Here is a 23,974-nt window from a genome sequence, read left to right as displayed (position 1 = left end):
TGTTCTTCACTGCTTATTTGGTTTTCTTTCCTTAACTATCACTCTCCTCCTTTCTAGAATTCCACTTTCTTTTGAACAGTTTGAATCTTGATGTTTCTTCAAAATTCATGTTCAGATGCTATCTCATCCTGCAGCACACTGGACAGTTTTCCCATAGTGATCTCTTATGAATGGTAATGGAAATGGGATGTTGTCAAGCATGGCACAGACACCATGCTGTTCTTCCAACATCCATAGCTCTTTTGGGCTGTTTGCCATAGTTTTGGGGTCAGCCATGGAAGTTTCTTCAACAGTATATTTTCCAGATTGGGAGCATTGTGCTTCATGGGAAGTAATGTCAAAAGCCTAATCCAAATCCACCAGTGTCTACCATTAGTGAATCCTGGGCTGCACCAAAAGCAGCATGGCCAGCAGGCTGAGGGTGATTCTCCCCCTCTGCTCTGTTCTTGTCAGACCCCACCTGGAGTGCTGTGCACAGTTCTGGTGTCTCCAAGATAAAAAGGTCACGGAATGGTTGGAGCAAGTCCAAAGGGTGGTCACAAAGTTGGTAGGAGGACTGGGACACTGCTGGGGGTTAGGTTTTGGTTTTTTCTATTCTTTCCTGTGGAAACCTGTAGAAACCTGTAGAATTTCTTCCCATTGAGTTGCTAATTGGAACTGATGGTTTGAGACAGGCAGGCAAGGGGAACTCTTAGTTTGTGGGATTTTTTTGGGGGGGAGGTGGCAAAGATACCGAGAGATTGAGGCTGAGAGAAGGGGCTAAGGGCAGTTCCTGCCTGGCTCTCATTCTCTCGGCATGGAGGGGAGACAGGCTGCAGGCACTGTGGAGAGGATTCACCACCACAGTGAGGCTCCGGCCCTGCTGCCTTCTCCTACCACCACCGTGACCCAGTGGGGAACCCTGCCCTGCCAGGACACCCTGCAGTGCCACCTATTTGCCGTGGAGTTTTGGGACATCCTCATTCCCTGCCCCAGGACTTCTGTTCATTCCTGCTGTTTCCAGCCTGCTGCTTCCAAGAGTCCTGTCAGGGGCACCGAGATTGGCTGCCCAGGGGCTTTGTGAAGCGAAGCCTCCCCTCCACGCCGTCTCAGCCGAACCGCCATCGCCATGTGCTCCCCGAGCCCGCGCCACAGCGCCCCCTGCAGGCCCGGAGGAGTCACCGCACCCGTCCCGCCCGCCGGGCGCAGCAGCGCCCCTGCTGGCCGTGACCGGAACTGCACCGAAGGTTCCGGGCTCTGTTAGGTGTTAGCGCCCTAGTTGTTGTTGTTTGTTACTTTATTATACACACCAGAAAAGAACTGTGATTCCTATTCCCACATCTTTGCCTAAGAGGCCCTTAATGTCAAGATTCTAATAATTTGGAGGGAGGGGGTTTATAGTCTCCATTCCAAGGGAGGCTTTTCTGCCTTCCCTAGCAGACATCTGTCTTGTAAACCAAGACAGACACCTCTCCTGAGAAGACAGATAGAGAGATGCAGTACTGCAGTTAGCTGGATAGAAACTTTCTAGCACAGTTCTGAGTACTAGATAGAAGGCATTCTTTATTACAGCATGCTGGAAGATATTTCCTCTAATCGATGCCCTGAGTGTCAGGTGTACAGTTTTTATCAAAAACACTGATTACATGTTCATTAGCTATCCCCACTTCCTTAACTTTATTTTACACAGTCTCAATCCTTATCAAAGTCCTTCTATTTGTTCTTTAGGGGTCCTCATCAAAGTCCAGCGTCCTTTTCAGGGGGCTATTCTTTGACCCCTGCTTTTCATTAAGTACAGCCAAGATTGTTTTGCTTAACTTCTACTATTTCAGCCTTGCAGAGCTGAGCTGGCATCCTGCTTGCATTTTGCATGAATTCTGTTTGCCTAAGTTACATCCTTCATTTATTTCTCCAAGGCTGTGCTGTTCTGTTCTACTGTCCTTGGTAAGAAGTGTTGTTCCCTATCAAGTGAGTGAAATGCTGTTCTAGTGCCCTTATCAGGGGCTGTTCAGCCTGGAGAAAAGTTTGTGTGGAGACCTCAGAGCAGCCTTCCAGTATCTTAGAGGGGCCTACAGGGAAGCTGGTAAGGGACTTTTTGTCAGGAACTGTAGTGACAGCACAAGAAGTAATGTGTAAAAAATGAAAAGGGAGGAATTTAAGTTACATATTAGAAATTTTTTACTCTGGGGGTGGTGAAACACTGGAACAAGTTTCCCGGGGAGACTGTGGATACCCCAACCCTGGAAGTCTTCAAGGACACATTGGATAATGCTTTGAGCAACCTGACTGAGGGGGAGGTGTCCCTGCCTACAGCAGGAGTTTAGGACTGGATGACCTTTAAGGTCCATTCCCAACCCTTAACATTCTGTGACACCCACTGCATCCATTTCATGCTGGCATCTCTTGCTCAACCATGTTCTGCAGAATCCATCAGCTCTTAGAGCTGGATGTGTGTTACAGCCGAATGGATGATTTAGTCCAACCCTGCCCCTCAGTTCTCACTCCCAGGGAGCATCAGGAGAAAAAGAAAAGCCGAGTAGCTTTTCAGCCCACGCCAAACGAGCGGCATGAGCTGTTTGCAGGGAGCTGGCCTGTGAAGCTCCTTCCTGCCCCACGGAGGCGATCTCCGCGGCCGTGCCCAGCCACGCGGTTCTCCCGCGCCCGGTGATCCAGGGTTCCATTAGCCGGCCTCCCCCTGCATCCCGCCGTAGGCTACCCCCGGCCCACCCCCTACACACGTAGGGCTTTTCCCACGTGGAACAGTGAGCGCCTCCCATTCATTAGGAGGTGCGGTGGGCCGGACCTGAGCAGCGATCTAAAGCGGCAGCGGGGAGCGGGGTTCGCGGCTGCGCTGCCTCACCTCTTGCCCGAGCTCCCGGCTGGGTGAGTGTGGGACGGAGCGGGCGGGGGCTCCACGCGGCGCGTCCATTTTGCGGTGCGGCGTGTAGGGCGCGGCGCTCCTGGGCGCTCCCAGGCGCTCCTGGGCCGCAGCCGGCCCTGCGGCGCGTCCCTGCCGGAGCGACCCCCTCGCCTCCCCTCGCCTGACCCCCCACCCCCTTCCCTTTTTTTGCCTGTCTTCTCTGCGGTGCCAGCAGCGCCGCAGGGAACGTGCTGTGCTGGAGGTGAAGGCCCAGGTGCCGTGGAGAGACCCTGGGCCATGCCCCTGAGGGCCTTCCAGGGTGGCTCCCGGGGGGCTGCCATGCTGGGCTTTGCTTCCTTCGTCAAATTGCAAAAGAGACTTAGAATTTGCCGAGAATGCGGGTATCGCCCATAGGGCTCATAGCCAGGCCCGTAGCCAAGTGTTCTTGGAGCCTGCTGCTCCCGAACCTGCTCCTGTGAGCAGGACAGGGAATTCTCTCCATTTGGACTGTCAGCGCTTTGCAGGCAGCTGCTCTGGCTCACATATGGGTCTTACCATTTTCTGCATGTGTGTGAATGTGGGTGGCAGATGGGGTGGAGCAAGGGGAACCCACTAAAAATCCTTAAGAGGAAATTTGTATGCAGCTAAGGCTGGAGAGGAAGATTGGGACTACGTAGGAAATTGCTAGTTAGTTCTGTTGTCATCTGCTGGAAACCTTAGTTTTGGAGCAAGGTGGTATTTTTGTAGGTGCTGTATAGATTAGTGACAGAAAGGCAGTTGCAGCTCTACAGAGGCTGCTGATCTGGGCCGAAGAGCTGATGATGATGGTGCTGAAGGTTCATGAGTTAGCTGGCTTGCTTGCCTGTGGTCATTTGCAAACATTATTTTGTGCTTGAGCTACGACTGCCTGGTGAAGTCCAACATCAGCTGAACTAGTGCATACCCTACCCTGACTCCCTTTGCCCACCTCTGTGGACTCTGCTAAGCCACGGGGACTAGTATTGACGATGTGGTCACACGTGGTGATGCAAGTGTCATGTGGGACCCTCTGCAGTGGCACAGCAATGCCTCTTGAAGCCATTCATTCACTCGCTGATGCTTGACTGGCTGCCATCTCCAAGTTAGAGGCAAATACAATGAAAACTTGGAAAGAACAGGCACAAATTTATCTTTCTGGTCAGGTGCTCTATGGACTTCTGTCGCCTTCAGTGGCCATCTGGACACATTTTTTGGACAAGCTTTCCACATAATGCAAAAGACTGTGTAATGGCACAGGGTCCTTAGCTGCAAGTGCTGAACCTGGCACAAAGCAGGAGTAAGCTTGTGCATTGCCACAAGCTTTGAAAGTTACTTTGCATTCAAGTACTTCAAGTATCTTGCATTTTTAGTGACCTGACAGGGTCAGACCTTGACTGTGCTCCATCACATGCATGCTTTAGATGGTCACGTTGGCTTTGAAATAAAGCCTTTTCTTGGGCAGGGGAGCCAATTGGTGTTTAGTCCCCAACTTATGCCACTTTGGTGATATTTGTAAAATTTTGAGTCTTGCTGCTTGTAGGACTGTGCTTAACAGTGAGGAGGTGTGTTCAGAGGGCACTTCTTGTTTCCAGTGGGCTGTAACAAACCCGAGGCCTGCTAGGCTTCTACATCAGGCTGTTCAGTCGTGCGTGTGGTTGAGATGCAATATGCTCTTGACTCCTCGTGGAGTATATTCTTGCAATATTTTTTATAAACAGAAGGCATTATTTTAGAGAAGAAAAAGCTAGTAACTGTTTAACCAGTTACTGGAGAAACCAGTTCTAAGGTTATTGTTGAAAGATTTGTCACTCCCTCTTCTTTTTTTTCCTTCTCTTTTCCCTTCTTTTGTTTTCTTCCTCCTTTCTTCCTGGGTAATCTGTTGCCATGTGGCAGGAAGTGTTCATTCTCATGGTGTTGTGCCTGTGTTCTGTGTCTCTGCTTTCAGTTGTGTGACATGGCAAATGGTTGGATTTGGTCATCTGGGAGTTCTTTTCCAACCTTAACAATAGCATGATTCTGAGATGACAGGAGCGAGTTCCAATCTAGCTGGCGTTGAGCACAGTTGCTGGCCTGGTGTGTGCAAGAGGGAGGGGGGAAGAAGGAGGAGTGGGAAAGAAGAAAAAGCAGATGGGAAAGAAGAGAGGGAGAAATATGGCTAGAGTGCAGGAGGGCAGGGGTCTTATTGCAATTACTGCCTCTGCTACCTTTAGTTCACTCTTGATCTAGCAAGTTCCTCAACCTTGAGAACAGGTTAACTAGACTTTGGTAGCCTTTCAAAAATGTCCCTTCCAATTGTATCCCACCTTTAAATGAATAGAAAACAAAGTGGTATGTTTAATTTTCTTCTCTTGACCCATATCTGTGATGCTAAAAGCATTGGTGTAGAGTGGGGCAGGAGGAAAAGAGAGTGAGTTACTTTGTCTGCTGATGTGCTGAGGAGATGCTGGCTTGATCCTGGCAGGATTTATTGGCTCTGCCATCCAGTGGTGACAAAGGTGGATGGGGATGCGACACAGCCCCTTTGCTGCTCCTGAAGGATGAGCTAGGAAATCGTGCTGACTTAACTCTGTATGAGGAGAAGCTAGCACCATGAGGCTGTGTGGTGTGGAGAGCTGCTTCAGTGCTTCAGGCAGATTTGCTTGGGGTCAGCTGCAGTCAGTGCTGACCCAGAGTTAGTGATGCTAGTCATAGTTTCATTTGGGAGTGCTGATGTAGGAGGTTTATTTGGATGTGTACGCAGCAGGAGAAAATGCACTGTACAAGAAATTACTGTGATTTGATAAGTGAACTGTTTCCTTAAGCTGAAGAATAGCTTGCTTTTGTCAGGTGACAAATTCTTAAAATAAACTAGTTGGAAAATGCATTGTTGAGTTTGTAGAACAAGATTGTTTTGTTGGAGTGACTCTTTTATAAAGCATTTTCAGGTAACAAAGTAAATAATGTGTTGAATCTTTAGAAGATTTTCCAGAGGGAATTAGTTATCTGAGGTAACTAGAATGTAGTCTTCTGTCATTAGGTTGCTGATTGAACTTTACTGGGGGTTGCACACTCCCTGATAGCTGGTTGATGACCCGTGTGATATAATCCCCAAGCAATGGATGCTGCTGCATGCCACTTCATTTGTTTTTCTCACTCCAAAAAGTACACAAAACAGCATGACCTCTAACATATGTGATGTCAAGATTCTTACTGTTTGTCTCACATTGCAGGGACAGGCTGGTTTGTGTGCTTATAGCTTCCAAAAGCCCTTGGGGAGGCTCTTGAGAAGAATACAGCACTTGGCTGATGTGGGTTGAAGTGCAGAAGTGCTGTACCATTGTGTGTCTGTCCACGCTGACCCCAGGTGCATTAGGCACAACTGTTCTGACTCTGCAGTTGGCTGGGAGAAAGGAGCAAAATGTTCTGGCACCACAAGCAAAATGAAGGCACAACAGCCAGAAGTCATCAGCTGGATCTTGGATTAGGGTGGAGGTGCTACATCTTGGAGGACTAAAACAGTAGGTGCTTGTTGGAGTTTTGGAAGTGAAAACTTCTGTGAGATGGGAGCAGAAATTTGGCTTCTAGCAGCTTTGTAGTTCAGGAAAGGTACCAACACAAGCAATACAGTGAAAAGTGTAACAGCTAAGTAACTGGAAAAGAGCATAAGCAAAATGCTTATGCTTTGCGCTGGAAGTGGTAGGATCAGTGCTTGGACAGTCCTGAAATCACAAGGTTTTCTCCAGAAAACACTATTATTATTATTTTTGAGGAAAGCAAGAACAATCAGGAGCTATTGCTCTTATGAGAAAGGTGCATCTCTGAGTCTTAAAACCCCTAAGACTATTAAAAGACTTTCACCATCTTTTTATTAAGTGTCCACAGAAAGACCAGTCAGAATTCATCAAGGTGTTTCTGCTTCAGCTGGGTTTAGGTACAGTCCTGTTTTCTGTCTCGTGCATCTGTCTGGTGGAGTTTTTGTAGATGTTGCTAGAGTAGTGCAGTAACTACTACACTAGTAATAGTTACTGGGAACAGCAGGTACCTCTGGAGGACCATAGCTCCCATCTTTCCTCCAAAGGGAAAAAGTTCATGCCTGGAGGGGCCTATCTTAGCCTTACAGAGCGAGGTGAGATGATACCCTATGTCTGCTTTGGAGTGGGCTGAAGCTAGTCAAGAGGAATCCTACCCCTCATAACCTGGTTGGTATGTGAAGAAACATGGATGATCCCCCAAAAAAACTTATACATGTGATGAAGCCTCACTCTTGTGCTTTGGCTGCTCCAGATAAACCGTCACAGATGTTACAGTGTTTTTGAACCTGTTTTTCCCTTCAAAGGAAATACCTGGAGAGCAGAACAGCATGGTGTGGGGCACCATCAAAAACACAACAGCAGTGCTTTACTTTTCATGCTCCTGTTCAGACCCTTGGGGGAAAATGGTAATTATCATTTATTTCACTTACTTTGCTTTAAAACCACCTATTTTCTTCTGCAAGTCTCGGCACAGGGGAGCTAAGCAGAGTATTTACAGCCAGTTGTTTGTTTCCTTCTTGCTGTCACTTAAAGCACCTTGCAGCAGCAGAACTTCTTATACTTCAAAGTTTCTTGTTCTAGGTAAGTGACATGGGGCGAGATGGCACTGTACATGTTCTGAGAGGTGTTGCATTATACATTTCACCACACTTCTCCAAGACTGTCATATCTAGGTCTCTGTCTATTCCCTCAGTCCCATAAACATAATTAGGTATGATTTCCTTTGATGCCAGAATGATGATGTGGAAAAATATAACATTGTTTTAACAAGTTGAGCAGACTGGATTATATTAGTAATTTTTCTCCCAATAAAAATGTATACTTACTCCAAACACTGCATTTTGCTGATAGGAACACAATTATTTTTAAGGATAGCAGTATAACTTCCCTTGACAGGACTGTGTGCTGGGTGGCTTCACTTACCTCTGTTACTGGGTTGCAGGAGCATTTTTTTGGGGCAGACCAGGCTTCTGCATGAAAGGAAGGGAGGTGCAGGTGGCAACTCCAATGTATTCAGAAAACTGAGTAAGATAAGATTTTAGCCTATAGATTGGATAAGTACTACACTGGTGGGGTTGAATAAAAAGTAGACGACATCTGGTTTTTTTTCTCACAGGATTTAATTACTTCTCTAAGTTGACTTGTGCTTCCAAGGGAGCCCGAACAAGCTTTCTTCTTGGAGATATGTGGGTTGCAAGACCTGGTTTTCTGCCACACAGATGGCAGAATAAGCTATAGGGGTGTCTACAAGGTAATGCTTGTCCTTGTGCAAATCGGGGAGCTGAGTCTGCATGGTATTTTGCAGTGGCCTCATGTCTCGGTTCCGGCCAAGTCTGCCAAGTTTTTGCATTTCTTACCTCCTGCTATCCCTGTGTTGTCCCTGCTGTCATTGCTCCTTCAACTGTCACATCCAGCAGCTTTCTGCCCAAAACCCTCTTGGGGCTGGCCAGCGTGCAGGATCCTTCTGTATGACATTGGCAGCAGTGAGATGTGAAATATGTGGTCGTGGTCTGGCTCACAGTTTGGTTGGTCAGTGTCATCTTTGCTTTTCGAGGGGAAAAAACCCTTAAAATCCCACAAACTTTAGTAAGTCTTGATTTAATCCAAAAAAGGAGCAGGAAGTCTTTTGTTGTGCTTTTGATAGAAGTTCTGAGATAAATATGAAATATGCTGTGTTTGTATGCCTCTTTTCCCCAGTCCTTCCTTATATCAGCAGCCTTGTAGCCATGATTGTTTGGGTCAGGTGGAGGCAAAACTCTACTTAACAGCTTTGCTGTTCTGAAGAGGAGAAAGCTGAATGGTGAACGTATTCCTAAGGAAAGAGCATTTACCCAAAGCAAAAAATCCTCCACACCTACCTCACTGTGAAATTTAATTCCACATCAGTGTTCTAGCACTTTTCTGATGAGATTTGTTTAAGAATATATCAAAACTAGGTTGTCATACCAGTGTGTGAAAACAGGAATAGTTGGTTACCCCACTGACATATTAATCAAATATGATTATTATATGATTTGCCATGCTCTGTACTTAATTTAGACTTAAATGCCTAAAGCAGATGCAGTTTTCCAAGGCATTTTGTTGTAAATCAGTCAGTTTAGGAGCTGTGAAGTCTTTGCAGTGATGGCTTGTGGGATAGTATGCAAAACGCCTTTGAGACTGATTTTTTTTTCCACATGGCCCCATACTTTTATCTCCTCTGCTCCACCTCCTTGCACCATCCTCAGCTCCTGTTTTTCTGTGTGTGTGTATATCTAGGCTACACTGATGTAGGCATATCCCCTTGACCTAGCAGCCAGGTTTTGTGACTGACCTGCACAACCAAGTCCCATTCCAAAAGGATGGTCCCTGGTGAGGCACATGTCATGGACTGGCGGGGAAGGGGAGTCGTTTCCTGGCCCAACAAGATGGAACATTGCCATATCCCAGTTACTCTGGGAGTGCAGCCACACCATTGGTGCTCAGCAAGCCCCTCTGCCTTCAGCTGGGCTACCCAGGCTGCCTCATTTAGGGCTTCCTCCTGCAGAAGCTTCTCATGCTGTTCCAAGGCAGCTGAGGCATTGGTGCATCCAAGTCATGCACTGTTGTCTCATTCAGCACTGAGTTACCCTGGTCAGTGGGGTAGGTCTGGTCAGTGAGCAGTACTAGTTGGATCAGACGGTAGGATTCAGTCATTGCTTTCATTCCAGTGTGTGTCAGGGCACTGCCTGTTTGGCGAAGGCCTTTCTGAAGAACTTGACAGTAGGAATTACTTGGAAGAGGCACCTGGGGAACTGCAGACATGCAACAGCCTCTCTGCTGCAGGAGAGGATGTGTCTGCTGCACACACCAGCCAAGCAATGGGTGTGAAGTGCTTGTCTGTGCCTGCAGTGATGAGCACATGATGCTTGGAAGGAGCTGATCCCTCCCCAGCCCGTGAATTATGGCTGGAATGTGGGAATACTGAATCTAAAGCAAACATTTAAATTCCTTTCACAGTCAGCGTCTCTTTTGTATGGTTAAATCATAGTTGCAAAAAGCTTTAGTATTAGGTCTGTAGTCATGCAAGCACTCTCAGAAGGCTGTAATATATTTTTTAATTCAGCTGGTGTGTTCAATGAGAAATTAACTTCAGTTTCTTCAAAAAAGGAAAGTTTTTCTTAATTATTCCACTGTGTTGAGTCATCGTCCAACAGCCACACCAGGGTGCAGAGTTGGCAGATCTCACTTGGAATTCGGCATAGGGCAAGCCCTTGAATGGCCTGCAAACCAGTGGAAAAACTCCTAAATTAACAAAAATGTATTCTAATTACTTTGCTAATGACTTAGTTTTGATTGCAGGAGCCTAAAGGAGTGATGTAGCATATTTTGAATTTTCACAGAATCCTAGAATAGTTTGGATTGGAAGGAGCCCTTGAAGTTCCATGCGGTACAATCCACCTGCCATGGGGTTATTCAAAGCCCTATCCATCCTGACTCTAGATGCTTAATTGGCATACCCAGTTACCCAGGGATAGCAAAGCCTTTCTCAGAAGCCTGCAATAACCTTGGCATAAGGCAAGGAGCCCTGTGACTTGACCACATACAATTTCTGTTCCCCTTCCTCCCTGAATGAGTGTGTCCAGCTCAGGCTGAGTACTCCCTTATGTGAGCCATTCCTCTGAAGTTTGTTACAGTGTGTTTTCTCTGAAAAAGGTATTCAAACTCTTCCATCTCATTTACAAAAACAACACTCCTGCTTTCCCAGCAAGGGAACGGGATCTTTTACTTCAGTTCAGCACCCTTTATGGTAATGGAGGAAGTTTTTAACTGGGACAGCATTTTTTAAATTGGGACAGTTTTTTAATTAGTTCAGCAGTGCTGGGAGCATGCCTGTTTGAGAAGCATCTGATCTGCAGACATGCTGATCCACAGGGGTGGCCACAGGTCCATGGCCCAGCCTGTCACTCAGGCAGGATTCTCATGGATTGCTTGACAAGGGTGACCAGGGTCTGCAGCTGCCTCATGGTCCTGCCTCCAGCTGGAGCTGCCACTGCTCTCCATGACCTAGCTGCTGGCCTCTGCCGGTTCCCCGCTGCTCAGGGATGTAGCAAAGTCCAATTGTTTATACCCACTTTGATCTGCCCCTTGTCTGCACCTGAAAGTCCCAATTTGGCTCTGCCCTTCGTTCCTGGTAAAAATAATGGTGTTTGGGGAAGTCTTCTCTTTCCTTTCTTCTATCAGTCTGATTGGATGTGTCCCATGTCTGTACAGGATACTTTTTGTTCTGCATGAAGGTTGGTGCTCTTAATGTTTTTGTTTGTTTCCCCAGTATTGTTTTAATAACAAACCAACTTCTGTTGCTGTCTAACTTACTTCCTTATCCCCTAAGGAACATTTCCCACCTTCTTCCAAGCACTGTGCTCCAAGGACCCCAACTGGTTTATGCTGAATGACATTGCCAGGGCTTTTGGCTAAGCAAAGTTCTGTCTTCATTTTATCTGGGTTTAACGTGACAGAAGCTCACTTATTTAATATTGTTTCCCAGAGCATTATTTTTTTTCTGTTCAATACCAAGGCTGAGTCCCTGGCAGATCATGGATGATGGGTTGTTTCAAGTGAATCACTGCCAGTCTGTCTCAGGCTTTCATTTGGGAAGTTTAATTATCAGTGGAGATCCCCTTTGGTGTTATGACAAATTGAGGGAGTTAAATCAAGCAGTTTTCTTGCACGGTGTAATTTGAAGTCATGCTGAGGAACTGTTTGAGGAGACTGTACTAGAGCTGATGGGAGACTTCAATTAGATGCTTTTTCTTCAGAAAATAGTGATTCATGTAATTAGAGAGGTGTGATGCCCTTTAATGGCTAGGCAGGAAGACAGTTCCTTAACTTTTTTATTTCTGAGGAGCTGTGGATGGCAAATGTGCTGCTGTCCTCCTCAAAACATCCAGGTGCTGTTTTGAGCTGACAGGATGTTACCAGCTGAAATTTGAGGTGCGGGCTAAAAGGGCTGAGGGCACTGCTGGCACCTTTCACTGGATGGTGCTTCTCAAATGGGCATCTATCCTAGAAAGTGTCACCTCCCTCTCTTCTGCCCTGGCTGCTGTTTGTGGTGGCCTACCATTTGGTCAGCTGTAGTCACACTGTTGAGTTTGTTTCAGTAGTGGTGGTTTTCAGCATGATTCCCCAGGTGGTTATTCTGGTACAGATATGGATGATAGGCAGTAGGCTGGGGAGAGGAAGATCTGGTTTCATGATTTAGCCCTGCCAAAACAAACATGTTGTCTGGTTGCTCCTGTTTTCCCTGTTTTAAGGCAGGGTGCACTATACCCAGTTAGAGTTTAAAAGGCATTTCTCTAACCTGTTTTTGCAACACTTGGGTGATGGAGATCTGATATTGTACCCTGTCCCAGCCTTCCATTGTGCCCACAGTTGGAAAGTGATTGGAACATCAAATTCCCCACTGCAAATTAAGCATGATATGGTGTGTGTTTCTGCAGTAGGGGAATTAGTGTTTATCCAAACTTTTCCCTGTTGAATGGCTTACTGTGTGACATGTTTGATGATAATCACAGCTGGAGCTTTGTGCAGAAGAAAGGGCATCACAACTTATATTTTGGAGATTTTGAAGCTTGAATTCTGAGTGTTCGAAGTACTCTTCTCATGACTTCCACAGCAGGAACGTCCCTCCTTTTGTCAAAAATAGCTGCTCATTTCAAAATGGATTTTGTGTATCATCACAAATAACCCAGATTGACTTTTCTGCAGGTATTGAGACAAAACCAAAGTTTGCCTGCTTTGAAATTTTGGGGAAGTTGAGAATTCCTGTTTGAACTTGTGCAAAAGGATGGTCTTTGCCATCTTGGAAGTTGTCCTGGGATGAGAGGATTTTCTGACCTTGCTACAGCCAGTGGCCATGACAGTTTGGAAAGCAGCTGAGTGAGCTGCAGCACCCTGGCGTTCGCCCATGGCAGTAATTGAGCACTGTCCTCGTGTCCAGTGGGACTCGGTGGTCACCTTTCAGTAATTGGTTGTTGGTCAGTGGGTGGTGTAGGGATTATAAAGAGCACCTCACTGCACCTTTTCCAGTGGAAGAAATCCTCCAGGTCTATGAGACACCTGAAGAGGAGTGGGCGATGCTGCTTTGAAAATGTTCCTAATACTCGGGAGATTGAAGAACAGAAAGCTGCAGCATGCCCAGCTGTCTGTGACAACGGGCTGCTCCCCCAGCACCACCTCCCTAGTGGTGTTAAAGGACCTGCTCAACAAAGGAGGGTAATATGATCCCCTTCAGACAGGCAGTGTGCCTTTAAGCACATGAAAAAGATTGGGTTTTGTGTACACCGCACACCCACTCCTGTGCATGCCTCTCTATCTTTATTTAATGTGTTGTTTGTATTTAACTGCCTGGCTCCTTTCCTCTGAGTAACAAATGCCTTGCTAGTAGCTGATCTTGATTTTTAATGACAAAATTGGCAAAGAATTTAACATTAATGTCCATATATGTATATAAGTATATACACTCAAACATAATCTAGATTTTATGCATATATCTCAATAATATATATTGAGATATATGCATACATTTGCACACATATTTAAAAAAATAATGGTAATCAATAAGGGAACAAATTTACCAGCTCATAGACAATACCTTCCTTTTCTAGTTAAAATACTTCAGCAAGACAACATCTCCTCACACACAATTAAATAAATGCAAAGAATTGCAGCTACTTTGGTGGTTTGGCTTGGACTCCCTGCCATTGCTGCTACTATAGTGAGATAACTTCCAGCTTTACATAATGCTTAGTCATGCCTTTGCTTTCACTGGCCTTTTTGCTGGTAGCTGCATCTGCAAATGACTACACTTGAAGTCTCTGAGTTGGTCTCAGCATCTTTCTCAAGTGTGTCTTCCCTAAACTGCCTGCCCTCTCCAGCACAGCTGATGGGGTCACTTGGAGCTGCTTCAGGGACATAGCCAGATGCAGCTTAGGGTCTGATGCCACATCCTTTGCTTCTGTTTCTAAAAGTCTAGAGACAGGTGCTCAAATATCTGTTGGGAAGGCTCAGCATCTTCTGTAGTCATCTTGCCTCTGCTCTGTTGCTTGTTGCAGAGTAACATAAAATATTGGAGTTTCCAAGGCAAGGCATTTTGGAAGGATGTATCTGACACAATTCTTGCTTAAAACTGGAATGGATCACACCGAGGACTGATGTGCCTTGGTGATTTGGTTTTCTGAATGATGCTTCAGAAAACATTCAGGAGATGTAGTTTGGTCCCTTACTTTATGATCTTTTGCTTTTAGGAGTCTACAGTCAAATCTGACACCCCAAAAATACCTGTAATGCTAACAGCAGTAGTAGGAGTTGAGGTTTTCCACCTCTTTTCCTCGTAGGACTTCTGTGTGAATGATGCTGTCTTGGGAATGGAAGCAGCAAAACCAGCCTTTGGAAAGGGCTCCCAAAGGGGTTTGTTACCCATGTATTGATCAACTGGTTGGCATCATCACTACATGCTTGTTTGGGGACCATGTTTGGACTAAAAATACAGGCTGAAAACCATTCTACATTGTCAAATATACCAGCACCAGGGCAAGCTCTTTGTTCTGCAGACTTGTAGCAGTGATTATACAGCTGTATGAGGGATATTTCTCCTCAGCATTCTTTTGGTCTTCAACAAATGTCAGATTGTCCATAGGACATGACTTTGCTGTGAGAGAAGGGTACTGATGGCAGTAGACATTTCCATGTGTTTCACAATGGATATAAGCATGTGTGGGATAATGTTGAATGAGGATTTCAGCTCACTCGATCTTCAAGGAGATGTCTGGGGACTTTGTTGGGCATGCAGCAAGATTAGGCTTAGGTTTACTTCTTTCTTTAGTAGAAAACTCCTTGTTCTGCTTAATCAGCTTTAGTTTTATGCTCTTCTGCAAATTGGAGAAGAAAATTCTCAGGAGCAGCAATGCCTTGAAGTAGGTAAGGGGTGGCTTTTCAGAAGCTGAAACAACTTGTAATTGTTGAGGAGGTGATAGTATTGCTTATGTAAAATGGTGCCCTGTCAGCTTATTTTTACACATGGTGTTTTATGTTTAGCTGGACAGATGTTTATTTGGTTTACTTCTTGCTGTCAACCACATGGCAGATTGCTTATTTTCTTATGGGTTTGAGGAATGGGGAAGGAAATCTATCAACCTGATATAATAGGTATGTTAACTGTTAGATAAAAGGAGGAAGAATATCTTATTTTATTTGAAAATACAATAGAGTCAAGCAACAAAAAGTTGGACAGGGAACAAAAGTAATAAACATAAAATGCACTGTAAATAAAACACCAGTAGCAGTTGGACTATTGAAGTTGGTGGGAGCTTTGCCTTTGACTTTGGTGGGACAGGATTCACCCAAGGATGTGGCCCCTGGCCTGGGGTCCACCCTGCTAGGCTACCTGGGTGTGTCCTTGCTTCCCACCAGTCCCAAAGACCTCGGCTCCAGCCAGAACATGGAGATACTCAAGGTCTTGGGGTGAAACCATGTCCTACCCAGGGTCTGAGTGGCTGGGACTTCCAGCTCAGTGTTTCTCATCAGAGAAAGCAGAGCTAAGCATGTGCAGAACAAAACTCATCTATATTCATTCAGATTCAAATTTCCTCAGCTTGAAGGTGGTTTGGTACCATCTGGAAACATTTCTGGAATAATTTATATTGTTTTATGTTATTAGGACTGCACTATGCCACAGGAATACTGACTATGCATTCAAAAAAAAGGCTCATCTTTTCAAGTGAGGCTGGGAGTGGAACCAGCCCAGAACAAAGGGTCACTTCAAAGTCAAGGATGACTGTTTCAGAAGGCGAAATCACAGCTGGATCCAACTTCTAAGGAGGGGAAAAATCATAATCTCTGCCAAAATCACCCTTTGATACACTTGCAAAGATAACAAATGATACACAGAAGGTTTTGGGCAGAGGTGTAATGACTCTGTACTGCATCCTGCTAAACCAAAAGATTGTTCTCCTGAAAAAAATTCCACCTGTCTTCACTGAAGGTCTCTTTGTTAAGTGACAGTGAATATCATTGAAAGTAAAAGGTTGATTTGGTACCTGCTGTTTCAAAAGCAAAGAAAACACGTAAGAGAGGCTTGGGTGGTGATCAGTGGTGCCTGTAAGATGAATGACAGTTCTGTGTGTGAGGGCCACAGAAGATGGCTGCATTGCAGACTCCCTGTTTGTTACCTAAAGGCTATAGGAAGTATTCTATTCACAGCAGAGATGCTCAGACTTTGACATGTTTTTTTGTGAAAGAGGCAGTTGATATCTTAATCTGGAGTTCACCTGGAAGAGCACTGTCTGCTGGCATCAAGCCAGCTGCAGGATGTTGGTCTTAATTTCCAGGTCTGTCATAATTAAATAGCCCCTCTTCTAAGCAAATTACTCAGAAAAAGCAGTTCTGCTTTATTCTTGATGGCCACAGTACAGTGTGCACACCTGTAGATAGGCCCAAGGGAGCTTCCAAATGAAATTGCTTTGAGATATATTTCTTCTGGGACACTCTCCAGTGATATATAAGCTTGAAATAATTCACTAGGTTATTTTTTTAGTGAATACATTGTATGTCCCCCTGCACCCTAGGACCTTGCCAGGTTCTCACCCTGGTCCTCTGTCTCTGCACTAAGGGTCTGTTCCTCTCCTGGGGATGTTTCCCCTCCCCAGCCCTGTTTTTTGCCAAGGAAGCGATTTCTTATGATGTTTGTGTCTGTGACAATGCAGAGAATTGGGGACCAGTTTACCCCTTCATTTTCAGTGGAGAATTAAAACCACTAAGTTATGTTTGTTTTGCAGGATACCAGATTTTGTTAAGGTAGATGGCTGTGTAGGAAGTGAAAGGTCTACCATTGTTGTTAGGTAGCATCCTAGAGAGCAGCAGAGTTCATAGGAGACACTGCAGTACCACAATCTTCTTGTCTGTTTAACCCAGTTCAAAGTTTGTGACTGCTCTGTCCCAACTTTAGGGAGGTGGGCAGTTGTCCAGCCAAAAGCAATCCTGGCTGATATGGATTTGGGTAAGGCTCAGGTGAAAAGGAGATTGAGTGAACTATCTGACATGAATGCATTTAGGTAAAGACTTAGGTGTGTCTTCCTGCTGAAGGGAGAAGGTATTTTTCCCTCTCTGTATGTGTTGGGAACTCCCATGGTTAATGAAACAAAATTTTTGTAAGATTGGCCTAAAACCTGCTTTTCTTTATTTGTCCAAATCCATGTCTGTTGGGAGCATGTTTGAGAGCTGTTGGTGGGGTACAATTCCTGACACAGTGGGCCTTATAAATCCCCAGCCCTGTTCCTGCAGTTGTAATTACTTTCTCATAGTAGGGGAGTTAGTGTATAGCCAAGAGAAAGGGATTTAAGCCAGGATTTATGATGGGTGTCTTGGAAAAGTGAAGAGGATTTTTGGTTTTGTAGTTGATGCTGTGGTAAAAAAATTGAAGCATGGATTTAATAGTTGCCTCAGTTAATTAAGTTTCTTAGCATGTATTTTGCCACCTATTACTCTAGGTTTAAGCTGGAGCTGATGAAGTACCAATCTCACTGAACTGTACTGTAAATTGCATTTAGGAGTATTTTTTCCCCCACGTTATTCTCAGCATAGTATTGGTGTCTGTGTGCAGTGTGTACTGCTGGAAAATGTATGTTTCAGTCCAGCATTGCATTGGAATAAAAAACCTTTTTCCTTTTCCATAATTAATGAAGAAACATTTTTAAAGCCCTGTTGTTGAAGCCAGCTAAATGGTGCAGTGTGGGTATCAGGATGGGGCTGTTGGAGCTAGAGGATGCAGTCTGAGATGGAAAATGAGGTTCATCCTTGTAGGCTGTGGGCACACAGCCTGGAGATTTGTAGAGCAAAGCAGAGAAAATCGGATGTCTGCACAACACATCTTACAGAGGAGGTTGTCCTGGAGTAGCTGTTCCCTCAGGCTATCAGGTTGAGAAGTGTTACGTACATCCCTGCAATGTCCTCAGGTTTAGATTCATCCCAGTAGTATAGGGTTTGTGCACTCCACAAGCTCTCTGCAATGTGAACCAGAGTGTGGTAGATGGGCAAAGAAGGACATTCACTTTTAAAGTACTCTCCTGCCCAGAACAGTAGAACCCCTCTGAAATCTGAAAGACAAAATTTGCATTTTTAGTTTGCCCACTTGTGTATGAACAAAGTGACTGTGGAGCAGGGTGGGAGCTGGACTGGAATATCGCCTCTCTCCCGGGGTTGCACAGGGTTTGCAGCGTTACTGAGAGTTGGAAGCAGAACTTTGGGGTTGTTTATTTTAATTCCCCATGGTAGGTCTTGATAAAATGCCAAAGGAGACGTTTCACCCTAAAAAGGGGAAAAAGGTGGAAAGTGGGAAGTTTCATTTGCTGAAATGTTCCAGGGCTCTAGTATTGTACCTGTGCAGTGATGCTGATGTAGGAGGGTATTCTGGTCTGGATAATGATGGCAGCATCTTTCTTGCAGGCCCAAACAGGAAGATGGAGTGTCAAAAAATTACCAATTTTGGAAACCAGCTTCTTCGTCGGAAAAATGTGGACTGCTCTCGAGAAGACAGTCGCCTCTCGCGATGCCTTAACACGTTTGACTTGGTGGCTCTGGGTGTAGGCAGCACTTTGGGTGCAGGTGTCTATGTACTGGCTGGGGCTGTGGCACGGGAAAATGCAGGACCTGCCATTGTTATCTCCTTCTTGATTGCCGCCCTGGCTTCCGTGCTGGCTGGACTCTGCTACGGAGAATTCGGTGCTCGAGTTCCTAAGACGGGATCAGCTTATCTCTACAGCTACGTGACTGTGGGTGAGCTGTGGGCCTTCATCACAGGCTGGAATCTCATCCTCTCCTATGTTATTGGTAAGTGTGGTGGGTGTGCTGCAAGATCCTAGCTTCAGTTCAAGGTGGCAGCCTGATGTTTAGGGTCACCCTTGTTTCTGGTCACGCCTGTGTTACTGTTACAAAATAGATGCTTCACTCTTGCGCTCACCAGGATTTCAGGACTCATCAGGGGGATGTGTTTTTGATGGCTCCTGTGCTGCTGGCTGAGGGCTTATTGCTGCTGGGAATTCCTCTGAATCTCCACCTCATCCCTCTGGCATCCCCTGTCTTCTGCACACTTGCTAGGGTGCTAAAGAGTGTCCTCTCTGCTGAGAAAGGAGCTGCTCACTGAAAGATGGTTTTATACAGAGTGCCTGTACTCACAGTTGATCAAGGATTAATTCTGGTCCCTTTGGGATCTATTTAAAGTATCTGGAGATAAGAGTTTTGTCTTGTGAAGTGCTGCGGAATTAATCTTGAGATGATCTGCAGGTTCAGAGTCTCTGGAAACTGCAAACCAAATCTCTCCTAAGCCCTTGACTCCCACTAGGAGAGGCCCTGGCTCAAGCTCAGAGCATGCGCTGTGCAACTCAGCTGATGCATTAAAACTAAGCCACACTTTGCTAATTAAGGATTTGTGTCTTTTCAAGCACATTCTGGGCAGGCTGCTTGTTATCACGCCTCTAAGGCTGCAACAGACCCACCAGCTGAGACTGAAAGCTTGCTAGTTAAACTGAAAACCAACTGTTTGCTAAATTACTAAAAGGAGTTGGTTTTTTTAAATGCATTTTATGAGATTTGTAAGCATTACCTCGGAATTTAGTTTCCATGGTGCTTGGAGGGTAAGATCATATCAAGAACAACATAGTGGCATAGCAGCTGCCTATCTGAGATCATGCTGGCTTTCCTCTGTGTGTTACCTGAAATATTTTTCTCCTCTTCTCCTCCTTCTTAAAAAAAAAAAAAAAAAAAAGAGAAGATGAAAATCCAGAGTCAATAAACTCCTCTCCTTAAGAAATCTGAGTCCTGTAGCTATTTTGTGAATTACATTCACTGCAAGGAGTAGATAAAAAATAATTTTTAAAAAAGTAAGTGTTTAATTTCTTCCACACTTCTACGATGGACTCTGCTTAGGCTACACATAGAAAAATTGAACAGACTTCTTGGTAACTTTTCTTCTGTTCCAGAAAGGTAATGATAAATCGTCTCCTTCATGCCCTCATCTAGTTGGTTTTGGGGCCATTCCTACCATGATACTGGACGACCAAAATGAATGACATAGCCGTGGTTGCTGTCCCAAAACCTGATTCTGCAAATGCACAATGAAAAGTTTTGCCTACTGAATGTTCTACTCCGAGGATCTGGGCTCAGAGTGGTATTTCCGAGATTTTTTTTTTTCCCCTCTCATAATGGATTTTGAACAACTGTCTCAGTTCTTGTTTCAGAGTTGACTGCTCAGTGTATTGTCACAAGGCAGGAAATTCAGTTAAAAATAAGTAGATACAATCCATGAATGTGTTCAAATACAACTTCCTTACTTTTATTTCAGTCCTGTGTCAAGAATGTGTATTTGCAAACTGTCTTTCTCATAATTTGTGAGAAAGGGTGGCTAAGGTGGAAAAACACTGGGGGAGGATATGAGGTGTAGGAGGTCTCTTTATCTTGCCCAGCTTTTTTCCCAGAACTAATTGCCCCTCTTGAGGGCAAGGACAACTCCCAGCAGCTTCTGGGGCGTGGAGGAGAAAGATATGTTGGGCTGCCACTGTAAGGCCCCAATCAACTCGCTCAATGAGACTTTTGAAAGTGTTTATAATGGTTCCTGTACTCTGAGTTAGACACACGGGAGAAATATCAACCAGATAGTCTCAAGAGATCAAAACAACACGAAGGTTTACTGGCAAACTTCTGAAAAATTAGGAGACTTTGGCTAAAGACTTACTACAACATCTGATCAACATAAGAACACTACTCACAGCATTAATTTAGGCCATCCAACTTGACAAACTTTACACCTGTTAGTTACTTAAAATCTTCCAAGAAGAGGGAATTAGAAGAAGGAGTGAAAGACGGAGAAGATATAGAAAAGCACACAGAGCTACCAATGCCTGGGTTCCAGGAGTGTTCAGATACAAGCTCCAGGAGGAAGGTAGGGTCAAGATGCGCTGCACTCATGCTCAGCCATAAAAACCCCTGGGCCTTTGTTGGCCCTCCCTCCAGGTGGGACTTCTGGCCATTTGGCCTCTCAGGAGCTGGGTTAGGCAGAGTGGAGCCCTGCCCCTGCTATGCTAATGCAGTGCTGGAACAGAGGCTGGGAGGTGTGGGGACAGGGCACTGCCTCACCAGGGCAAAGCTTGACACACAGGCATCCCTAAATGTCTCAGGACATCAGTCATTCCTCCCAGTCTCTGACAGGCACATGCTGCACTTCAGAGCCAGGGCTTGAAAGGGGCAGAAAGCTGTTTTTTTTTTTTCTTAATCTTGTTGAGAAAATGCCAAGCAGTGCATCAAAAATGTGCATCTCTAAAGAGCTCGGCCGGCTTGGTGTTTTCATGCTGAGGTTCTCAGACATCGGCTCAGGAAGTATTGTGAGGGTGGTAAAAGAAAACCTGGAGTCCCAAGGATGAGTGGCCAGTAACTTTTAATTAATTGAAGTGACTTGACTTGGGGGAAGGCTTGTGTGGAGTCTTGGAGGTGGGCGATGAGAAATAAATGGGCATGCAACTTATCAGTTATGGTCTAGAGAGAAGGAGAAAGGTGTCCAGGACCAGGATCTGATGTGAACTTTCTTCTGGGATGATGTGGGTTTGGGGAACTGTGCCAGATTGTGAGATGAGTTTCAGGAACTAGAAACTGGTGGGAACTGGTAGTATGATGAGTAACAGCATCTCTGTTCAGTAGGTGCTGCTGGGGTTTCCTGGCACTTGGTGACCTCCTTGCCCATGCCTGTTCCTGCAGCGAGCCCAGCACCTGAGCTCTGCAGTTCTCCTGGGAGCTGTATGCTGTAGGCAGGAGCCAAATCTGCTCTGGTGAGGCTATGCTGACCCAGAAAAAATCCTTGATATTATCCAGGTGTCTGTGTTGTTGAAAGAATGTCAGATTCCCCCTGCTCCCTCAAGCCTGTTGGTTACAGAGAGTTCTGGATAAATGGGTGATAGTTATGTGGAACTGGCATCGAAGCAGCTGGCATCTAATATAACACATGCAGGAGCTGGGTGTTCCTGTCCTAGAATGTAAAATATTAGAGCTAGGACAAAAAATAGCACTAAAATAGTCTTTTTCCTCAAATCGTGCCAAAGCTAACTTGAAAAATTGTAATGTGGTGTATGATAACTTTTGCAATTTCTCAAGATTAAATTGATGGCAGTGATGTCCAAACTCTTTAAAGGTGTGTTCACACTGTGCACTTTTCTGTCTTGGTGAACAGAAGAGTCTCCCAACAGGTCTGTTCTGCAGCTTAATTTTTATGCTGTTGCAAAGCTGAATTGGGCAGGTGAGTGTTCCCAGCTGTGCTGCAGGTGCTGCCCACCACTGCTGCAGAGGATTTGGCTGTGGGTGAGCACAGACATTGTTTGACAGGATTGCAGGTGCTGGAGTTGGGACCTGAACACCCACTCACAGGTGAGTGTGGTAGGACAGACTGTTCTGGGTGGAAAGGGGCCCCTGATGGCATCCTCTGAGGAGCTGCTCTGCAAGCCAAAACCAAGACAAGGTCTTTCTTTAACTAGGTAATTATATACAGAAATAATTATGATATGCAATTAGATGCTGTTATATACAGTCTATGTACTGTATGAGACATTGGGAGTGTACCAGTAGCCATGTTAACACAGGAGAGGGAGAAGTTGGCTTTTATCCAAGCCTACTTATTTCACAGAATGCTGCCCCTGTCTGGTGGTAGCTCTTTGTTGTTACTATTTCAGTTCTCTAAAATTACTTTTATGGCACAGACACTGTCCCTAGCTTGCTTGTCCTGAGACCCCAGGTTCAGTTCTCACCCCAGCAAGCTGCACGTAGTTGGATGCACTCAAACAGAAACAAAAAGCAGCCCCAGAGGGCGAAGCCTGAGCACTTGCTGCAGGCAGGAGCTGTTCCACTTGCTGTGGTCATCCCTAGCATTCTGCAATAGGCTGACTTATGCTCAGATAACATGTAAATTATATCTGAGTCTTTTTCCTGCTTGGATGCTCTAGCACTGGAGGTCAGAGTAGACCTGGGTGTTGCCAGAGTGCAGAGCTGGCCACTGGTGTGGTCTGGGTTCTGGTGCTCCAGCATTGCAGTGCTGGAGGGCAGCTGGATTCTCTAAGGGCTCTCTGCCTGGGCTGCAGCCACCTAACTGGGGCTGCCACGGACTTCTGCCAGCATTACCTTTGGACCTCTCTGGTAACAGAAATTACCAGGTTTGGGGGAAAGGCCCTTGGGGGTATGAGGAAGAGATCAATCAGGGCAGTATCAAAGGCAAAGTTGAGGTTTGCAAAGAAGCCAGACTAAAAAGATTTTTCTCATCTTGTCAGTTCAGGGTGAGTCTGAGGTCCACCACCTGTGTGTGTTACTATCAGAGCAGATGCCAAACATGAACACAGGCTGTGGGCTGGGTATGGATATGAAAGGCTGCTCCCAGCACCTGGGAGCACATGCAAGGTTGCTTTGAGGCCCTCTGTATTGAAAAACCTTACAAGGCTCTCCCTGGTTTGGAACATGTGCCAGCCACAAAGGTGATCTTTGTCCTTTCTATCCTCTGGCAGGAACCTCAAGTGTGGCCAGAGCCTGGAGTGCGACATTTGATGAAATCATAGGGCAGCACATTGAAAAATTTTGTAAAAAATACATGACGATGGATGCTCCCGGAGTGCTAGCAAAATACCCAGACATCTTTGCTGTGGTGATAATCATCATCCTAACAGGTGAGGCACTGGAGGGGTTTGTGGGTCTTGCACCTCCTTGTTCTGTAATCTCATTGTTTGCTTTTGGAATGAGCATGAAGTCCTGATTTATTTTGAACAACATATTAAAGACTTTCTTTGCTACAAGTGTTGGATTGACCTATATAGCTGCTGAGGAGTTAGCACAGGGCATAGCCTGCTTACAAGGTTTTGAATTAGAGGGGAGCATTCTTGATATTTTTGAGCCACTTTTAAGGCCTTCAATCAAATTTTTTATAAGGAGGAAAAGAAAAGATGACTTGTTATCCTCAATCAGGTATAGGAGTTTAATCCTTCCCTCCACAAATCCTATTACACAAGAATTTCATGCAGTTAGTCTATCAGCCTTATTCCCCCTTTGATAATCTGCCAATTTTTTATGC

The 23,974-nt window shown here is 45.4% G+C and overlaps 1 protein-coding gene across 1 annotated transcript in view; it reads left to right on the top strand.

Annotated features, from left to right (window-relative positions):
• Nucleotides 1-2,753: 2,753 nt before the first annotated feature.
• The window catches only part of SLC7A1 (solute carrier family 7 member 1), a 40,592-nt gene continuing 19,371 nt past the window's right edge, over nt 2,754-23,974 (top strand). The window contains exons 1-3 of the mRNA XM_066544877.1: nt 2,754-2,862; nt 18,328-18,711; nt 23,415-23,573. Of these exons, the coding sequence (XP_066400974.1) occupies nt 18,342-18,711; nt 23,415-23,573 (529 nt within the window). The 5' untranslated portion in view covers nt 2,754-2,862; nt 18,328-18,341. The remainder of the gene's footprint in view (nt 2,863-18,327; nt 18,712-23,414; nt 23,574-23,974) is intronic.

The sequence above is a fragment of the Molothrus aeneus genome, chromosome 2 (genome assembly GCF_037042795.1).
Source record: "Molothrus aeneus isolate 106 chromosome 2, BPBGC_Maene_1.0, whole genome shotgun sequence".
NCBI lineage: Eukaryota > Metazoa > Chordata > Aves > Passeriformes > Icteridae > Molothrus > Molothrus aeneus.
This window is presented reverse-complemented; position numbering and strand designations above follow the sequence as displayed.